This window comes from Pristiophorus japonicus, chromosome 6 (genome assembly GCF_044704955.1).
Source record: "Pristiophorus japonicus isolate sPriJap1 chromosome 6, sPriJap1.hap1, whole genome shotgun sequence".
Lineage (NCBI taxonomy): Eukaryota > Metazoa > Chordata > Chondrichthyes > Pristiophoridae > Pristiophorus > Pristiophorus japonicus.
Window position 1 is genome coordinate 115,253,117 of NC_091982.1, and position 15,744 is coordinate 115,268,860.

General features: G+C 42.2%; 1 protein-coding gene across 1 annotated transcript in view; it reads right to left on the bottom strand.

Moving 5' to 3' along the window:
- Positions 1-15,744, bottom strand: part of LOC139266154 (interleukin-13 receptor subunit alpha-2-like) — a 29,532-nt gene that overhangs the window by 1,840 nt on the left and 11,948 nt on the right. Inside the window, exons 4-8 of the mRNA XM_070883998.1 lie at positions 15,094-15,247; positions 9,674-9,794; positions 5,620-5,804; positions 3,611-3,756; positions 408-555 (exon numbers count right to left, since the gene is read on the bottom strand). Coding sequence (XP_070740099.1) covers positions 408-555; positions 3,611-3,756; positions 5,620-5,804; positions 9,674-9,794; positions 15,094-15,247 — 754 coding nt within the window. The remainder of the gene's footprint in view (positions 1-407; positions 556-3,610; positions 3,757-5,619; positions 5,805-9,673; positions 9,795-15,093; positions 15,248-15,744) is intronic.

The window sequence follows — 15,744 nt, forward strand, 5'->3', positions numbered from 1 at the left end:
GTTGGAGGTGCCATCTTTCAGATGAGGCGTTAAACTGGCGCCTCATCTATTCTCCCAGATGGATGTAAAAGATCCCATGGTACTATTTCGAAGAAGAGCAGAGGAGTTATCCCCGGTGTCCTGGCCAATATTTATCAAAGAGGTCATCAGGTCTTTATCACATTGCTATTTGTGGGAGCTTGCTGTGCACACATTGGCTGCCATGTTTCCTACATTACAACAGTGACTACACTTCAAAATTAATTAATTGGAAGGAAAGCGCTTTGGGATGTCCTGAGGTCATGATAGATGCTATATAAATGTAATCCTTTTGAAAGATTTGCATTAATTTTTGTACAGTGTATTTATCACCGAATTGTCACAAACATTTCTTAAGCTAGACTGAAATTTTCAAGTAGCAGGCGTACCTGGTAAGCACTGGACAGAGCTCCAATCACTCCAAAAGCTATCATCAGCACAAAACATATTAACAGTGGCTCTCACACGGACACAGTACATGGATTTCGCTGTCACATTTAGAAAAGTAGAGGTGGCTCCCTTAGGAATTATTTTAGACTGAAAACAAAACACAGTTTAAAAAAAAAACTTCCAAGAATAGGAATTGTAGCATACAATTTAAAATCTTCCCAAGAAATTGTGGCAAAGTTATATTGCTCCTTGTACATCTAGTGCACAGATAAGTAAAGCACAATAAACTGATGCTATATTCCTGATCTGACAAACGGAAATGTTAACCTGGCTTTTCTTTCATAGATGCTAATGGATATGTTGTGCATTTCCAGCAGTTTCTGTTTTTATTTTGTATTTACTGCATTACAGTTTATATTTATTAACCAGCAAAATGGCCATAACAGAAAACCCAATGTGTTCAAATGGTGATAAGCTGAGAACTGACGACACCTTCCAGGACTTTAGAAAGTGCCAATGCAAGCGCAAGAGGGATTTCAGGGCAAGAGGAATAACCATTCTTAGGGATAGGGTGAACATTTCAAACGAAAAGGAAAGCTGGACAGGGAAGCAAGAAATATTGATACGCAGGATGAAATTAAATTAGGAGGCACACATGTTGAGGATGATGCGAGGGATACTACTGGGTCTTATTGGTGTACACATTGCAGAGCAACCAACAGAGCTGGTAGAGATGAAACTGAATATTGGGCATAACGTTGGAACTGAATGGAACAATGCAACAAACTTTTTCCCTCGCTAATTTTCTCCATCTCTTTCTCGAGGTTGATTGCTTTCTAGGGTCTAGTTCCATGGATGCCATTTACCCTCCAGTAAATCACCCAAGTGGTCATTCTTCATCTGTGAGCTGTGACAAGCAACCTGTTCAGTCCTGGGGATATCAGAGCTGAGCCCAGTCTTGTCTTCATCGGATGTCTGCATGCAAGCAACCAGAAGTGGGAACCCTAACTGATTTTCCTCTCTATGAACCAGGGGCACTGTGGTCAAGGATGTAACAAACAGATGGATAGAGGGGAACCAGTGGATGTGGTGTATTTGGACTTCCAGAAGGCATTTGACAAGGTGCCACATAAAAGGTTACTGCATAAGATAAAAGTTCACGGGGTTGGGGGTAATATATTAGCATGGATAGAGGATTGGCTAACTATCAGAGAACAGAGAGTCGGGATAAATGTTTCATTCTCTGGTTGGTAACCAGTAACTAGTGGGGTGCCGCAGGGATCAATGCTGGGACCCCAACTATTTACAATCTATATTAACGACTTGGAAGAAGGTCCGAGTGTAACGTAGTCAAGTTTGCTGATGATACAAAGGTGGGGGGAAAAGCAATGTGTGAGGAGGACACAAAAAATCTGCAAAAGGACATAGACAGGCTAAGTGAGTGGTCAAAACTTTGGCAGATGGAGTATAATGTTGGAAAGTGTGAGGTCATGTACTTTGGCAGAAAAAAAAAATCAAAGAGCAAGTTATTATTTAAATGGAGAAAGATTGCAAAGTGCTACAGTACAGCGAGACCTGGGGGTACTTGTGCATGAAACACAAAAGGATAGTATGCAGGTGCAGCAAGTGATCAGGAAGCCCAATGGTATCTTGGTCTTTATTGCAAAAGGGATGGAGTATAAAAGCAGGGAAGACTTGCTACAGCTATATAATGTATTGGTGAGACCACACCTGGAATACTGTATGCAGTTTTGGTTTCCATATTTACGAAAGGATATACTTGCTTTGGAGGCAGTTCAGAGAAGGTTCACTATGTTGATTCCGGGGATGAGGGGGTTGATTTATGAGGAAAGGTTAAGTAGGTTTGGCCTCTACTCATTGGAATTCAGAAGAATGAGGGGTGATCTTATCAAAATGTATAAGATTATGAGGAGGCTTGACAAGGTGGATGCAGAGAGGATGTTGCCACTGATGGGGTGACTAGAACTAGAGGGCATTATCTTCGAATAATGGGCTGCCCATTTAAAACTGAGAGGAGGAGAAATTTCTTCTCTGAGGGTTGTGGATCTATAGAATTCGCTGCCTCAGAGAGCTGTGGAAGCTGGGACATTAAATAAATTTAAGACAGAAATAGACAGTTTATTAAACAATAAGGGATAAGGGGTTATGGAGAGTGGGCAGGGAAGTGAAACAGAGTCCATGATCTTATTGAATGGCGGAGCAGGCTCGAGGGGCTGTATGGCCTACTCCTGCTCCTATTTCTTATGTCCTTATGTCCTTGTGTTCTAATTGAAGGGCTCTTCGCACTATACCCGCTAATTTAATACAAATCAAGGATTGAATATGGACTCAATCACAGTGGAAACAAAGCATGAAAGTGTACCAAAAAGGCAAACTTTCTCAAAGAGAACATAACAGCTGAACTATTAGGGCAGATGATGGATGTATTCATAAAATCCGAGAGGCAGCTTTGACCAGGGATCAGAATGAGCAGCTGCTAGAGAAGCAATAAAATTGCGAGCTGCAGAAGTAAATTTGCAGAAGTTGGGAGTTGGCTCAGAATTCTTCATATTAATCAAGATGGAATGGTAGCATTTTTACGAGAGTAGAATGCCGCACCAACCTAGATACAGTAGCAGATCTGATGGGAGGGGAAGAGTGAGTTATGGAACCTTCATTCCAACTAAAGTAGCTTCACTGTCACACAGAGAATAATCAGAGAAGTGAAAGCAGCAGATGGACCAGGGGGCAGCAATATATCCTTGAACACCGTTCCATTGGCTAATTAATTGGAGCCAATTTTGCAAGGTAAAGCTAGATAGGTACTTGAGGGAGAAAGGAATAGAAGGATATGCTGATAGGGCAAGATGAAGCAAGCTGGTGCGGTGCATAAATACCACTTGTGCCAAATGGCCTGTTTCTGTGCTGTACGTTCTATTAAGTGGAGGCCATCGCTGCAGAGGCTCGGTTGATGGGAGTGCTGAATGAAGAATCAGGGCACAAAGGTCAGTTTACCAGATTCACGATCATAATGATTGGGAGACTGGGGTCAATAGATCCCGCACCTCATTCTTTGATCCATGCACCCTCCGAGTGAGACTTTATTACCAAAAGCCTTGCATCAGAATATCTAACTTATTGTGCCAAGCAAGAAGGGACTGTAGAGTTTTAAGTTGTTGGTTCAGGCGAATAATTTACCTACCTCCCAGTCAGAGACTTTTCCTCGGATTTGAACTTCATATTCCAGACAGTGAGGCTTCATTTTGCCAGCAGGAGGCTCCCATTGGACATAAATGGTATCTGTTCTTGTGAAGGTCAAGTTGACCTTGTCAGGAGCTGCTGCCTCAACTGAAAATGTAACAATTGCACTTTATGAGTACAACCACAAGTTAAACATCAATGAGACTGAAAAAAGTTTGATGATGTTAAATTACATTCATTTAGTATTTAGTTTGTAGAAATCCTCATCCTCCCAACAGAGTTTATTGGCCCAGGACAATGTGTTTGGAGTTCTGTGAGGAGCAGTACATAAGGAAACTGTGCTTCTTTAGGAACGCTGTCACAAGGCCTCCAACCAGCTGCCACAGCTAGCACAGTATTGCATGTTGCAGTCAACGTCAAGGTAGTCCTCAACTTTGCCTCCGGCTCCATTCAGGCCTGCAACATCAGTAAGTCTGCAGTCCATGTGTACACTAAGCAGCTGTCTGATGCCATGTTTGCCAAAGCAAACACTTTCATCCCTTTCCCTGTAGACTTGCGGATGCAGCAGGGTAGGACTCTGGGGTTCTCACAGATTACAGGCTTCCCCCAAGTCCAAGGCCTCATTGACTATACCCATGTCATCCTCACACAATCCCACTGCCTTCATGAATTGCAAGTGCTTCCACTCAAATGAATGTGCAATGGGTGTGTGCCTGCTTTTCTGGCAGCTGCCACCATGTTTTTATTGTGTTCTAACTTTTATCTAACCTGTGGAATTCTCTACCACAGAAGGCTATGGAGGCCAATATATTTAAGGAGATAGATAGATTTCTAGACACAAAAAGCATCAAGGAGTATGGGGAGAAAGCGGGAATATGGTGTTGAGAACGAGGATCAGCCATAATTATATTGAATGGCGGTGCAGGCTCGAAGGGCCTACTACTGCTCCTATTTTCTATGTTTCTATGTTTCTAATCCTCCATCTCCCCACTCAGCTTATGATTTCTCCCAGACACCAAGGCTCGATGGTCGAACTACAATCAGATCTACGGCTCAACTACAACCCTCACACCAAGCAGGCCTTCGAAGTCCTCAACCAATTATTGCACTATCTGGACAGGTCTGGTGGCTTCCTGCATCTAACCATTGTGATTGGAGGAGAGCGCTGGGAATTGGTTAGAAAAATGCTCCTCCACTGGATTTCTCTCGATTGGCGAGCTGACTCTAAGGAGCACAATTAGCGTGGGCAGCTCGCCTTTTCAATGTTAATGAGATCCGACCACAAAAATTGAATAGGTCTCCCTTCGAATTCATCAAGCAGTTGGAGCAGACACTCATCCACATTCGCCTAATTTACGTCAGAAATGAAAATCACCCACTATTTCTATAAATAATTAAGGTTTTGGAGTTCCCAGAAGAGAACATAGAAGCGATAATCACCCCCATCTGCAACTGGAAAAATTGGTTGAGAGCCAAACGTTGGCCAGGACACCAGGAGAACTTTCTACTCCTCTTCAAATAGTGCTTGGGGGATCTGCTGCAGATCGGAAATGCACTATTTGTAAAGTTTTCTTCCACTATTAATGTAGATACATTTACATCAGTTTTTGTAAAAAAACAATTTGGTTGCCCCAAAGATGAAGCGAGTAAATGCAGCACAGACCAGGAAAATTCTACATTTATTTTCTGGTTTACACCAAGTTAACTGATCTCATCCAGGGTGTCAGCCAAGGATCAACAATTAGGTTTAGCAGCCCTGCGTTAGTCAATAACTTTGGACCAATGCCAAATTGTTTTTCTACGGAAACTGATGTAACTGTATCTACATTAATAGTGGAAAAAAACTTTACAAATGATCCATGAAAGTGCACATGTAGGCGAGGAGGCGCCATATGTGGTTATTTGGGTGTAGTGCTTAAGGCTTGTTAATGCTTGCAGACATACACTCAGCATGAATCACTAGCAATGACAAAAATAAAATAACTTCATAAAAGGTATAGCTTATCTTACCTAGATCCTGAAGCTGTAATGTGTAGTATGCTGGCCTCACCTGCCCCATTTCTGAGGAGCCATTTATGCATATGTTGAAATCAGTGAACTCGATGATCTCATCACTTTGAAAATGGCAGCCAATACTGTGCCCCTGATTTTTAATGTAATTATTGCATTCCACTGCTTGCTCCAGCTCTTCATGCCTGTTAATAATTTAAAAGTTCATTACTTACAGTAGAGTTCACTGAGTACGAGGCATGGGGAAAAATGGAGGGCTGGATTTTCGGTCTTCTGCTGCCCATTAGCACCCGAGGGGCGGCAACCACTTCCGGGGATGGGGGTGGCCAATTTCCAGCGCCCCGCTGGGACATTCAGTGTTAGTTTCGAGGGGGCGCGGAGCATTACCGTCCGGAAGTGGCGAGCCGTGTGCAACATCCTGGCTGCAACATTGGCTCGATATTTGGATCGTGCCTGACCTGTAGCGCTCTGTAGAGCGCCCCCTGGTGGGAATGCTTGTGGAAGCTGGCAGTCCGAGCTGTAGTGGCTGCAGTGAGGTTGGTAATGTCTACCTCAGGTAAATGTGATTGTTTTTTTTTGTGATTTATGTTGTAGTGGCGTGAGTTATTTATTGGGAATGTTTTTGGTGCTGGGGTGGGGGCGGGTTTCCTCACCCCGAGCCCTCTCTTAGAGCGCTCCGAGGCTGGCTGTTTAGCGCGGGACTTTCACTTGCGCAGCCGGCCTAGCCCCCACTAAAAGAGGTGTGCAACATCTCCCTTAGCGCTCCGTCCCACACTCAGGGCCCAGCTGATGAATTCTGTGACAGCAGGCGCAAACCATTTGCTGGCACCAAATCTATTGTTCCGCCTGGACTAACGCTGTAACAGAGGCAGGAAGGAATTTCCACCCCAAAGTATGTAACAGTATACAATAGTCCTACTGGTTTCCTAGTGCATCATTTTCTGAAAAGCAGGCCTTTCTATAACAATTTTAAAGAGTAATTTAAATTCAAAACAGTGAGCTGCTTCTATATTTTGATTCTGTTGTATACATTTTTGAACAATCATTTCTGTTTAGTAATTTTAGCGGCGATCTATCAAGTATTGTGTACGTCCTTAGGTTTTCTCAAATTGGCACATAAACGTCAGCCCTTTTGAAAAGAACAGATCTTGTACCACTGAATTTGTTCATATTAGATTAGTTAAAAATGTCCTTTTATTGTTAAAGTGGATATTTTTAAAATTGTATATATTTTCTTATATTGCCTCACAGCAACACTGGGGGAGCACTTTACATTTCCTCATTAATTATAAACATCCATTGATTGCTTGACATAAGGTCAACAACATGGATTATATTTCATTTGCTATATTAATAAACGGAGTAATTCTGTGTTCCTTTTTTATACCTGTGACAACTTGTGTGGCAAATGTGTCGGTGGAGATAAGGAATAAAGAGAAAAAGTCACTGGTGGGCGCAGTCTCTAGGCCCCCGAACAGTAGCAATCTGTTGCACGGAGTATAAATCAAGAAATAATGGAGGCTTGTAATAAAGGAACGCCAATAATCAAGGGTGATTTTAACCTTCATATTGATTGGACAAAGCAAATTGGCCAGGGTAACCTTGAGGAAGAGTTCATAGAATGTATCCGGGATAGTTTCCTTGAACAGTATGTTGCAGAACCAACCAGGGAGCAGGCTATCTTAGATCTGGTACTGTGTAATGAGACAGGATTCATAAATGATCTCGTAGTAAAGGATCCTCTAGGAACACGTGACCATAACATAGTTGAATTTCAAATTCAGTTGGAGGGTGAGAAAGTTGGATCTCAAAGCAGTAAATAAAGGAGACCACAAAGCTATGAGAGCAGAGTTGTCTAAAGTGGACTGGAAAAATAGATTAAAGTGTGGGACAATTGATGAGCAGTGGCAGACATTTAAGGAGATATTTCATAACTCACAACAAAAATATATCCCAATGAGATGGAAAGACTAAGGGAAGGGATAACCATTCGTGGATAACTAAGGAAATATGGGATGGTGTCAAATTGAAAACAAGGGCATACAATGTGACAAAGACTAGTGGGAGGCCAGAGGATTGGGAAACTTTTAAAAGCCAGCAAAGAACGACTAAAAAAAAAGAGAGAGAGAGAGAAGATAGATTTTGAAAGAAAACTAACACAAAATATAAAAAGATAGTAAGAATTTCTACAGGTACATAAAAAGGAAAAGAGTGGCTAAAGAAAATGTTGATTCCCTAGAGGATGAGACTGTGGAATTAATAATGGGGAACAGGGAAATGGCAGAGACGTTGAACAAATATTTTGTAATGGTCCTCACAGTAAAAGACACTAAAAACATCCCAATAGTGGATAATCAAGGGGCTATAGGGAGGGAGGATTTTAATACAATCACTATCACTACTGAAGTAGTACTCAGTAAAATAATGGGACTAAAGGCAGATAAGTCCTCTGGACTTGATGGCTTACATCCTAGGGTCTTAAAAGAAATGGCAGCAGAGATAGTGGATACATTGGTTGTAATCTACCAAAATTCCCTGGATTTTGGGGCGGTCCCAGCAGATTGGAAAATCACAAAAGTAATGCCTCTATTTAAAAAAGGAAGCAGACAAAAAGCAGGAAACTATAGACCAGTTAGCCTAACATCTGTCGTTGGAAAAATGCTGGAGTACATTATTAAGTAAGCAGTAGCAGGACATTTGGAAAAGCATAATTCAATCAAGTAGAGTCAACATAGTTTTATGAAGGGGAAATCACGTTTGACAAATTTGCTGGAGTTCTTTGAGGAGGGTGGATAAGGGGGAACCAGTTGATATAGTATATTTGGATTTCCAGAAGGCATGTTTTAAGGTGCCACATAAAAGGTTACTGCACAAGATAAAATTTCACTGGGTTTGGGGTAATGTATTAGCATGGATAGAGGATTGGCTAACTAACAGAAAACAGAGAGTGTGGATGAATGGGTCATTTTCTCGTTGGCAAACAGTAACTAATAGGGTGCCGCAGGAATCGGTGCTGGGTCCTCAACTATTTACAATCTATATTAAGGACTTGGATGAAGGGATCGAGTGTAATGTAACCAGGTTTGCTGCTGAAATAAAGATGGGTGGGAAAGCAAATTGTGAGGAGTACACAAAAAATCTGCAAAGGGATATAGACAGACTAAGTGAGTAGGCAAAAATTTGGCAGATGGAGTATAATGTGGGAAAATGTGAGGTTATCCACTTTGGCAGAAAAAAAGAGAAAAGCAAATTATAATTTAAATGGAGAAAAATTGCAAAGTGCTGCAGTACAGCGGGACCTGGGGATCCTTGTGCATGAAACACAAAAAATTAGCATGCAGGTGCAGCAAGTAATCAGGAAGGCAAATGGAATGTTGCCCTTTATTGCAAGGGGGATATAGTATAAAAGCAGAGACATCCTGCTACAATTGTACAGGGTATTGGTGAGGCCACATCTAGAGTACTGCGTACTGTTTTGGTCTCCGTATTTAAGGAAGGATATACTTGCATTGGCGGCTGTTCAGAGAAGGTTCACTAGATTGATTCCAGAGATGAGGGCGTTGACTTATGAAGATAGGTTGAGTAGGTTGGCCCTATACACATTGGAGTTCAGAAGAATGAGAGGTGATTGAAACATATAAGATAATGAAGGTGGATGCAGAGAGGATATTTCCACTAATCGGGGAAACTAAAAGTAGGAGACAGAGTCTTAGAATAAGGGACTGTCCATTTAAAACTGAGATGAGGAGGAATTTCTTCTCTCAGAGGGTTGTAAATCTGTGTAATTCTTTGCCCCAGAGAGCTGTGGAGGCTGGGTCATTGATTATATTTAAGATGGAGAGAGAAATATTTTTGAGCGATAAGGGAGTAAAGGGTTCTAGGGAGCAGGCAGGGAAGTGGAACTAGTCCATGATCAGTTCAGCATGATCTTACTGAATGGCTGAACAGGTTCATGGGGCCAAATGGCCAACTCCTGCTCCTATTTCTTATGTTCTTATACATTCCTTTACATGAATCTATTATTTTATTGAGCTGTCAGCGTTGCCATACATACCAATAATAGAGTGCATAATTGATATCACGTGGAACATTAGTTCCATTCTGCCATATACAGTCCATATATTCCAGGTTGTAAACTATGCATTGCAAGTCCCTAATTTTGGAGTCTGCATGCCCTTTGAGGAAAGAGAAAACATTGTTTGTTATATCTGGCACGCAAAGGCTTGCGTTGAGAGGGGAATTAACAAGAGCTCATTATTTTCTTTGAAACATGCCCACATTCTATTCACAGTAATACGGTGTCTGATACACGTAACCAGGGTCACCATCCGCCTGGCTGAATTTGTTATCATATTCAACAACTTCTTATTGGATGCCACTCACTTCCTCCAAATTAAAGGTGTTGCTATGGGCAACCTCATGGGTCTCAGCTATGCCTGCCTTTTCTTGAGAGATGTGGAACATTCTTTGCTCTAGTCCGACTCAGCTCCCCTTCCTCACCTCTTTATCCAGTATATCAATGACTGTATCGATGCAGTTTCCTGATCCCACTCTGTACTAGAAAATTTCATTTACTTTGCTTCTGATTTCTACCTTATCCTCACCTTCACAAGATCTATCTCCGACTCTTCCCCTCCCTCCCACGACTTCTGTCTCCATTTCTGGGGATAGGCTATCAACAAACATCCACCATAAGCCCACTGACTCCCACAGCTACCTGGACTACACTTCCTCCCACTCAGTTTACTGTAAGGACTCTATTCCATTCTTCCAGCTTCTCCGTCGCATCTGTTCTGACGAATTATCTAGCATATTAGCGCTTCCGATACATCTTCCTTTTTTCTCAACTAAGGATTCCCTTCTACTGTGTCCATTCCATTTCCCGCACTTCTGCTCTCACCTCTTCTCCTCCCTCCCAGAACCACGATAGGGTTCCCCTTGTCCTCACCTTTCCACCTCCAGCCTCCACATTCAATGGATCATGCTCCGCCATTTCTGCCACCTCCAGCGTGATCCCACTACCAATCACATCTTCCCCTCCCCTCAGCATTCCGAAGGGACCACTCCCGCCGCAGCACCCTGGTCCACTCTTCAATCACCCCCAACACCCCTCCCCTTCCCACAGCACCATCCTGTGCAAGCGCAGAAAGCAACAGCTGCCTTTCCCAGGGCCACAAATACTCCTTCTAGGTGAAACAGTGATTTACTTGTACTTTATGCAATTTAGTATACTGTATTGGGGAGACCAAACGCAGATTGGGTGACTGCTTTGCAGAACACCTCCATTCAGTCTGTAAGCGTGACCCCAAGCTTCTGGTTGCCTGTCACTTTAATTCTATGCTCCAGTTCCACTCTGGCCTCGGCCTTTTACACTGTTCCAATGAAGCTCAACGCAAGCTCGAGCAACAGTACCTCATCTTTCAATTACGCACTTTACAGCCTTCTGGACTCAACATCGAGTTCAACAATTTCAGGTCATAACCTCCACTTCGATTTTTTCACATGGCAGCTGTTAATTCTGCCACTCATTTACACTTCTAGACTCATCTTTTATTGAAACAGAGAGTAGTGGTGAACGGTTGTTTATCGGACTTGAGTAAGGTACACAGTGGTATTCCCCAGGAGTCAGTACTAGGACCGCTGATTTTCTTGATATATATTAATGACTTGGACTTGATTCCACTCCTCTCCCTGACGATAATCAGCCCAACACTCCCACCATCCCTCCACAAACGTGACATACTTCGGACGCAACCTTTTTGTGCAACCTCACCCTTTGCCCCATCATTGCTATTTTGAGCTTTCAGCTGCCTGGACCCTAACTTTGAAACTCCTTCCTAACCTCTATGACTTTCCATCTTTGAAAAACTTCTTGAAACCCATCTTTTTGACCAAGTAATATTATTTTCTTCCGAACTGGCTGGAGCAGCAGTTTTCCTTGGGCTTATCTGTGAAGTGCCTTCGGCCATTTTTTAACGCTAAAGTTGTATGTAACAAAGCTAGATTTTTGGCTTCGAAATATTTAACCATGAGATGAGAGTACGGATAACTGGGACAGGTAATTCAAACTCACATCAATGAGTTATAAGTAGAGAAAGTATTGGTGCTGGACTGGAACCGAGGTTTAAAGGAAAATTATAAAGCTTATAGCCTAACATAACCAAAACGTTGTTGCATCTTAGTTGGATCATCCCTATCGACTCATTTAGTGCCACATTCACATCAATGATCAGAAATGTTACACTAACATTCGAATAAAGTCCTCAGACATCCCCACTAGTCCCTGTTCTATCTGGAGTATCTGGCACTGAATGCGGCATGAGCTTCATTGCGAGAGGGATGGAGTACAAAAGCAGGGAGGTCCTGCTGCAACTGTACAGGGTATTGGTGAGGCCACACCTGGAGTACTGCGTGCAGTTTTTGTCACCTTACTTAAGGAAGGATATACTAGCTTTGGAGGGGGTACAGAGACGATTCACTAGGCTGATTCCGGAGATGAGGGGGTTACCTTATGATGATAGATTGAGTAGACTGGGTCTTTACTTGATGGAGTTCAGAAGGATGAGGGGTGATCTTATAGAAACATTTAAAATAATGAAAGGGATAGACAAGATAGAGGCAGAGAGGTTGTTTCCACTGGTCGGGGAGACTAGAACTAGGGGGCACAGCCTCAAAATACGGGGGAGCCAATTTAAAACCGAGTTGAGAAGGAATTTCTTTTCCCAGAGGGTTGTGAATCTGTGGAATTCTCTGCCCAAGGAAGCAGTTGAGGCTAGCTCATTGAATGTATTCAAGTCACAGATAGATAGATTTTTAACCAATAAGGGAATTAAGGGTTACAGGGAGCGGGCGGGTAAGTGGAGCTGAGTCCACGTCCAGATCAGCCATGATCTGGTTGAATGGCGGAGCAGGCTCGAGGGGCTAGATGGCGTTCTTCAGTTCTTCAGTTTAACATCAAGAGCTAACATTGCTGTACAGATGCAGCAACCATTGTGTATTACATCATTTCAATGGTACAACACATACTAACACAAATTTTCACCTATTACATGTACTTACCGGTGCATCTCCAAGAAGATGCTGCCAAAGTCATAGTGAAAGAGGAGGTCGTGGAAATATTGGATGGGATAAAAATTGATAAGGAGGAGGTACTAGAAAGACTGGCTATACTTATAGTAGATAGGTCGCCAGGACCGGTGGGATGCATCCCAGGATGCTGAGGCAAGACGGAAATTGTGGAGGTTCTGGCCAAATATATTGATATGACTTACACTTTAGGTGTGTACAGGGCACAATTTCAACATTTGCAAATTACACAAAACTTGGAAGTATAGTGATTAGTGAGGAGAATAGCGATGGTCTGACTTTAAGAAGACATAGACAAGCTGGTGGAAGGATCGGACACGTGGCAGATGAAATTGTGAAGTGATGCATTGTGAAGAATGAGGAGAGGCAATATAAACTAAAGGGTACAATTCTAAAGAAGGTGCATGAACAGAGAGACCTGGGGGCATATGTGCACAAATCATTGAAGGTGGCAGGACAGGTTACGAAAGCGGTTAAAAAAAGCAAACGTGATCCTGGGCTTCATAAATAGCGGCATAGAGTACAAACGCAAGGAAATGATGAAGAAACTTTATAAATCACTGGTTGGGACTCAACTGGAGTATTGTGTTTAATTCTGGACATTGCACTTTAGGAAGAAAAGATTTACAAGAATGGTTCCAGGGATGAGGGACTTCAGTTACATGGATAGACTGGAGAAGCTGGGGTTGTTCTCCTTAGAGCAGAGAAGATTTGATAGACGTGTTCAAAATCATGGGGTGTCATGACAGAGTAGATAGAGAGAAACTGTTCCCATTGGCAGAAGGATCGAGAACCAGAGGACACAGAGTTAAAGGTGATTGGCAAAAGAACTAAAGGCGGCATGAGACAAAATCTTTTTTTTTTTTATAAACGTAGCAAGTGGTTATAATCTGGAATGCACTGCTGGAATGGGTGGTGGAGGCAGATTCAATCGTGGCTTTCAAAAGGGAATTGGATAAGTACCTGTAGGAAAAAGAAAATTCAGGGCTATGGGGAAAGGGTGGGGGAGTGGGACTGGCTGAAGTGCTCTTGCAGAGAGCTGGCATGGGCTCGACGGGCCGAATGGCCTCCTTCTGTGCTGTAACCATTCTATGATTCTAATTTCTCTGGTGTTTGTCTTTACTTGACCTGGTCGTACTGATTGGAGTGTTGAATGCGGTCAATCTGTCTATAATTGGGACCACCATCAACAATTGCACAATAATGGCACTAATCATAAAATATGTTCATATGTTTACATCTGCAATGCAGTTCATAGAATCACAGAAAATTTACAACACATTTCGGCCCATCACTTCCTCGCCAGTGCTGGTGATCCTTCCTCTTCTGGAGGGAGTCAGTGTCTGGGCAAGTTAAGCAGCCATCTTAAAAATCTATCCATCAGAGTTGTTGGCTTGTGCCAGTTAGTAGATAATTGACCTTCCGTATACAGATGCTAGATCTGTGTTGGTCCTTAATTGTTGAAATATGCAGGCTATGGCAACATAAGATGGGAAAACCTGAGGGTAAGGTTAAGGTGCCTTGAACATAGAAATTAATTACTAATTGTAATTGAAATTGAAGTTTAGTCAATCCTTCCTTAGCATAGCCAGTAACAATTATAAACTAATCATCAGGGCACAGGCGAATGTGTAATCAAAGAGATGGGACAGACTATAGAATAGTATAAACCAGGAGGGGAAACCCCACTTAGGCAGCGAGATCCTAGGACCCACCCTCGAGAGAAGCCGGACCTTAAGCCGGAAACTTAAAGCAGCACACCAGTGGCGGAGATTGAGCACCTCTGCTAACGAGCACAAATAGTGAGGCTTGTGTGCTATTTTATACATTGTTTGTACTTTAAAATTCTATTCTGAGAAATAAAGTTTATTTGGCTTAAATGTAACGTTTGTCGAAGACTTTCTTTCAATACTCGAAGTCCCACCAAATTGTTGCGACTGTAGTGACTAATACCCCGAGTAAACTTTCTACAAACCTACAGTGAGTTTTGGGCAACAATAATATTTACCAGTTTGGTTAGAACAGACTCCTGAAGAATACATTCAAGCTACAGTGGATCATCTGTCTTGGTGGGACACGAAAGCAGTTGGAGCTCATAATTTGAAAAGAATACACATTCTTGGCACGCGGTGTCATTGGCCTCGTTGTCCTTGAGAAGGTGGTGGTGAGCCATCTTCCTGAATCACTACAGTCCGTGTAGTGAAGGTATTTGCTTATTTCACTTGTTTATTAAGGAGATTGGAAAAACTGAATATAATCCAGTATTTCATGTTATTTATCTATAAACACAATTAAATATTTTATAACTAATAAATATAATTAGCATTCATCACTTCACAAAGCAACAGCAGAATCGAAACATGATTCCCTGTGAATGTAGCAGTTTACCTTCCATGGGTGGCCAGTATACTATTTCAACCTCGTTACTGTGCAGCTCAGTCCCATTCATACATTGTTCTTTTACCCACGTCTGGATTGTCACCTTTATTCCCTTGTTGAGGTTAAATCCATCGGTATACTCCAGTTGCTTGGTGATTACACGCTGTCAGAAGAAACAAATCCATCACAGTTTAAAAGTTAAAAATATCCCCCATTCAACCCTTCTCAAGAGTGATAGAAGACATTTGAATTTACTGTCCTCATAAATTCAGTTCTTTGTTTAAACCGGAATGGCTGTGAGATTTTTCCCTGGGTGAGGAAGGATCCAGAACAAAGGGAGGATTTGTTTTTCATTTTTCAAAATGAACAACATTAGTGATAGGAAATGAAAGATTTTCCTTGCCAGTTTGATCACCCAATGTCACTCCCATGTGAGGTATAACACAGTCGGCTTCCTTTACCCTGCTCTAACTAACCTAACTAGTTCCTTAACTCCAACCTCAGAAGAGAACCCTTTATTGCATCAGTGTGAATATCTAAACTTCACACATTAGCCTTCCTTTGAGAAGTGTTTCCAATTAGTTATCTGCCTCCGAACTTGCAGCACTCCATTCTCCCAGATCCAACCCTAACCTTGTCATTAAACCAGCTGACAAGGAT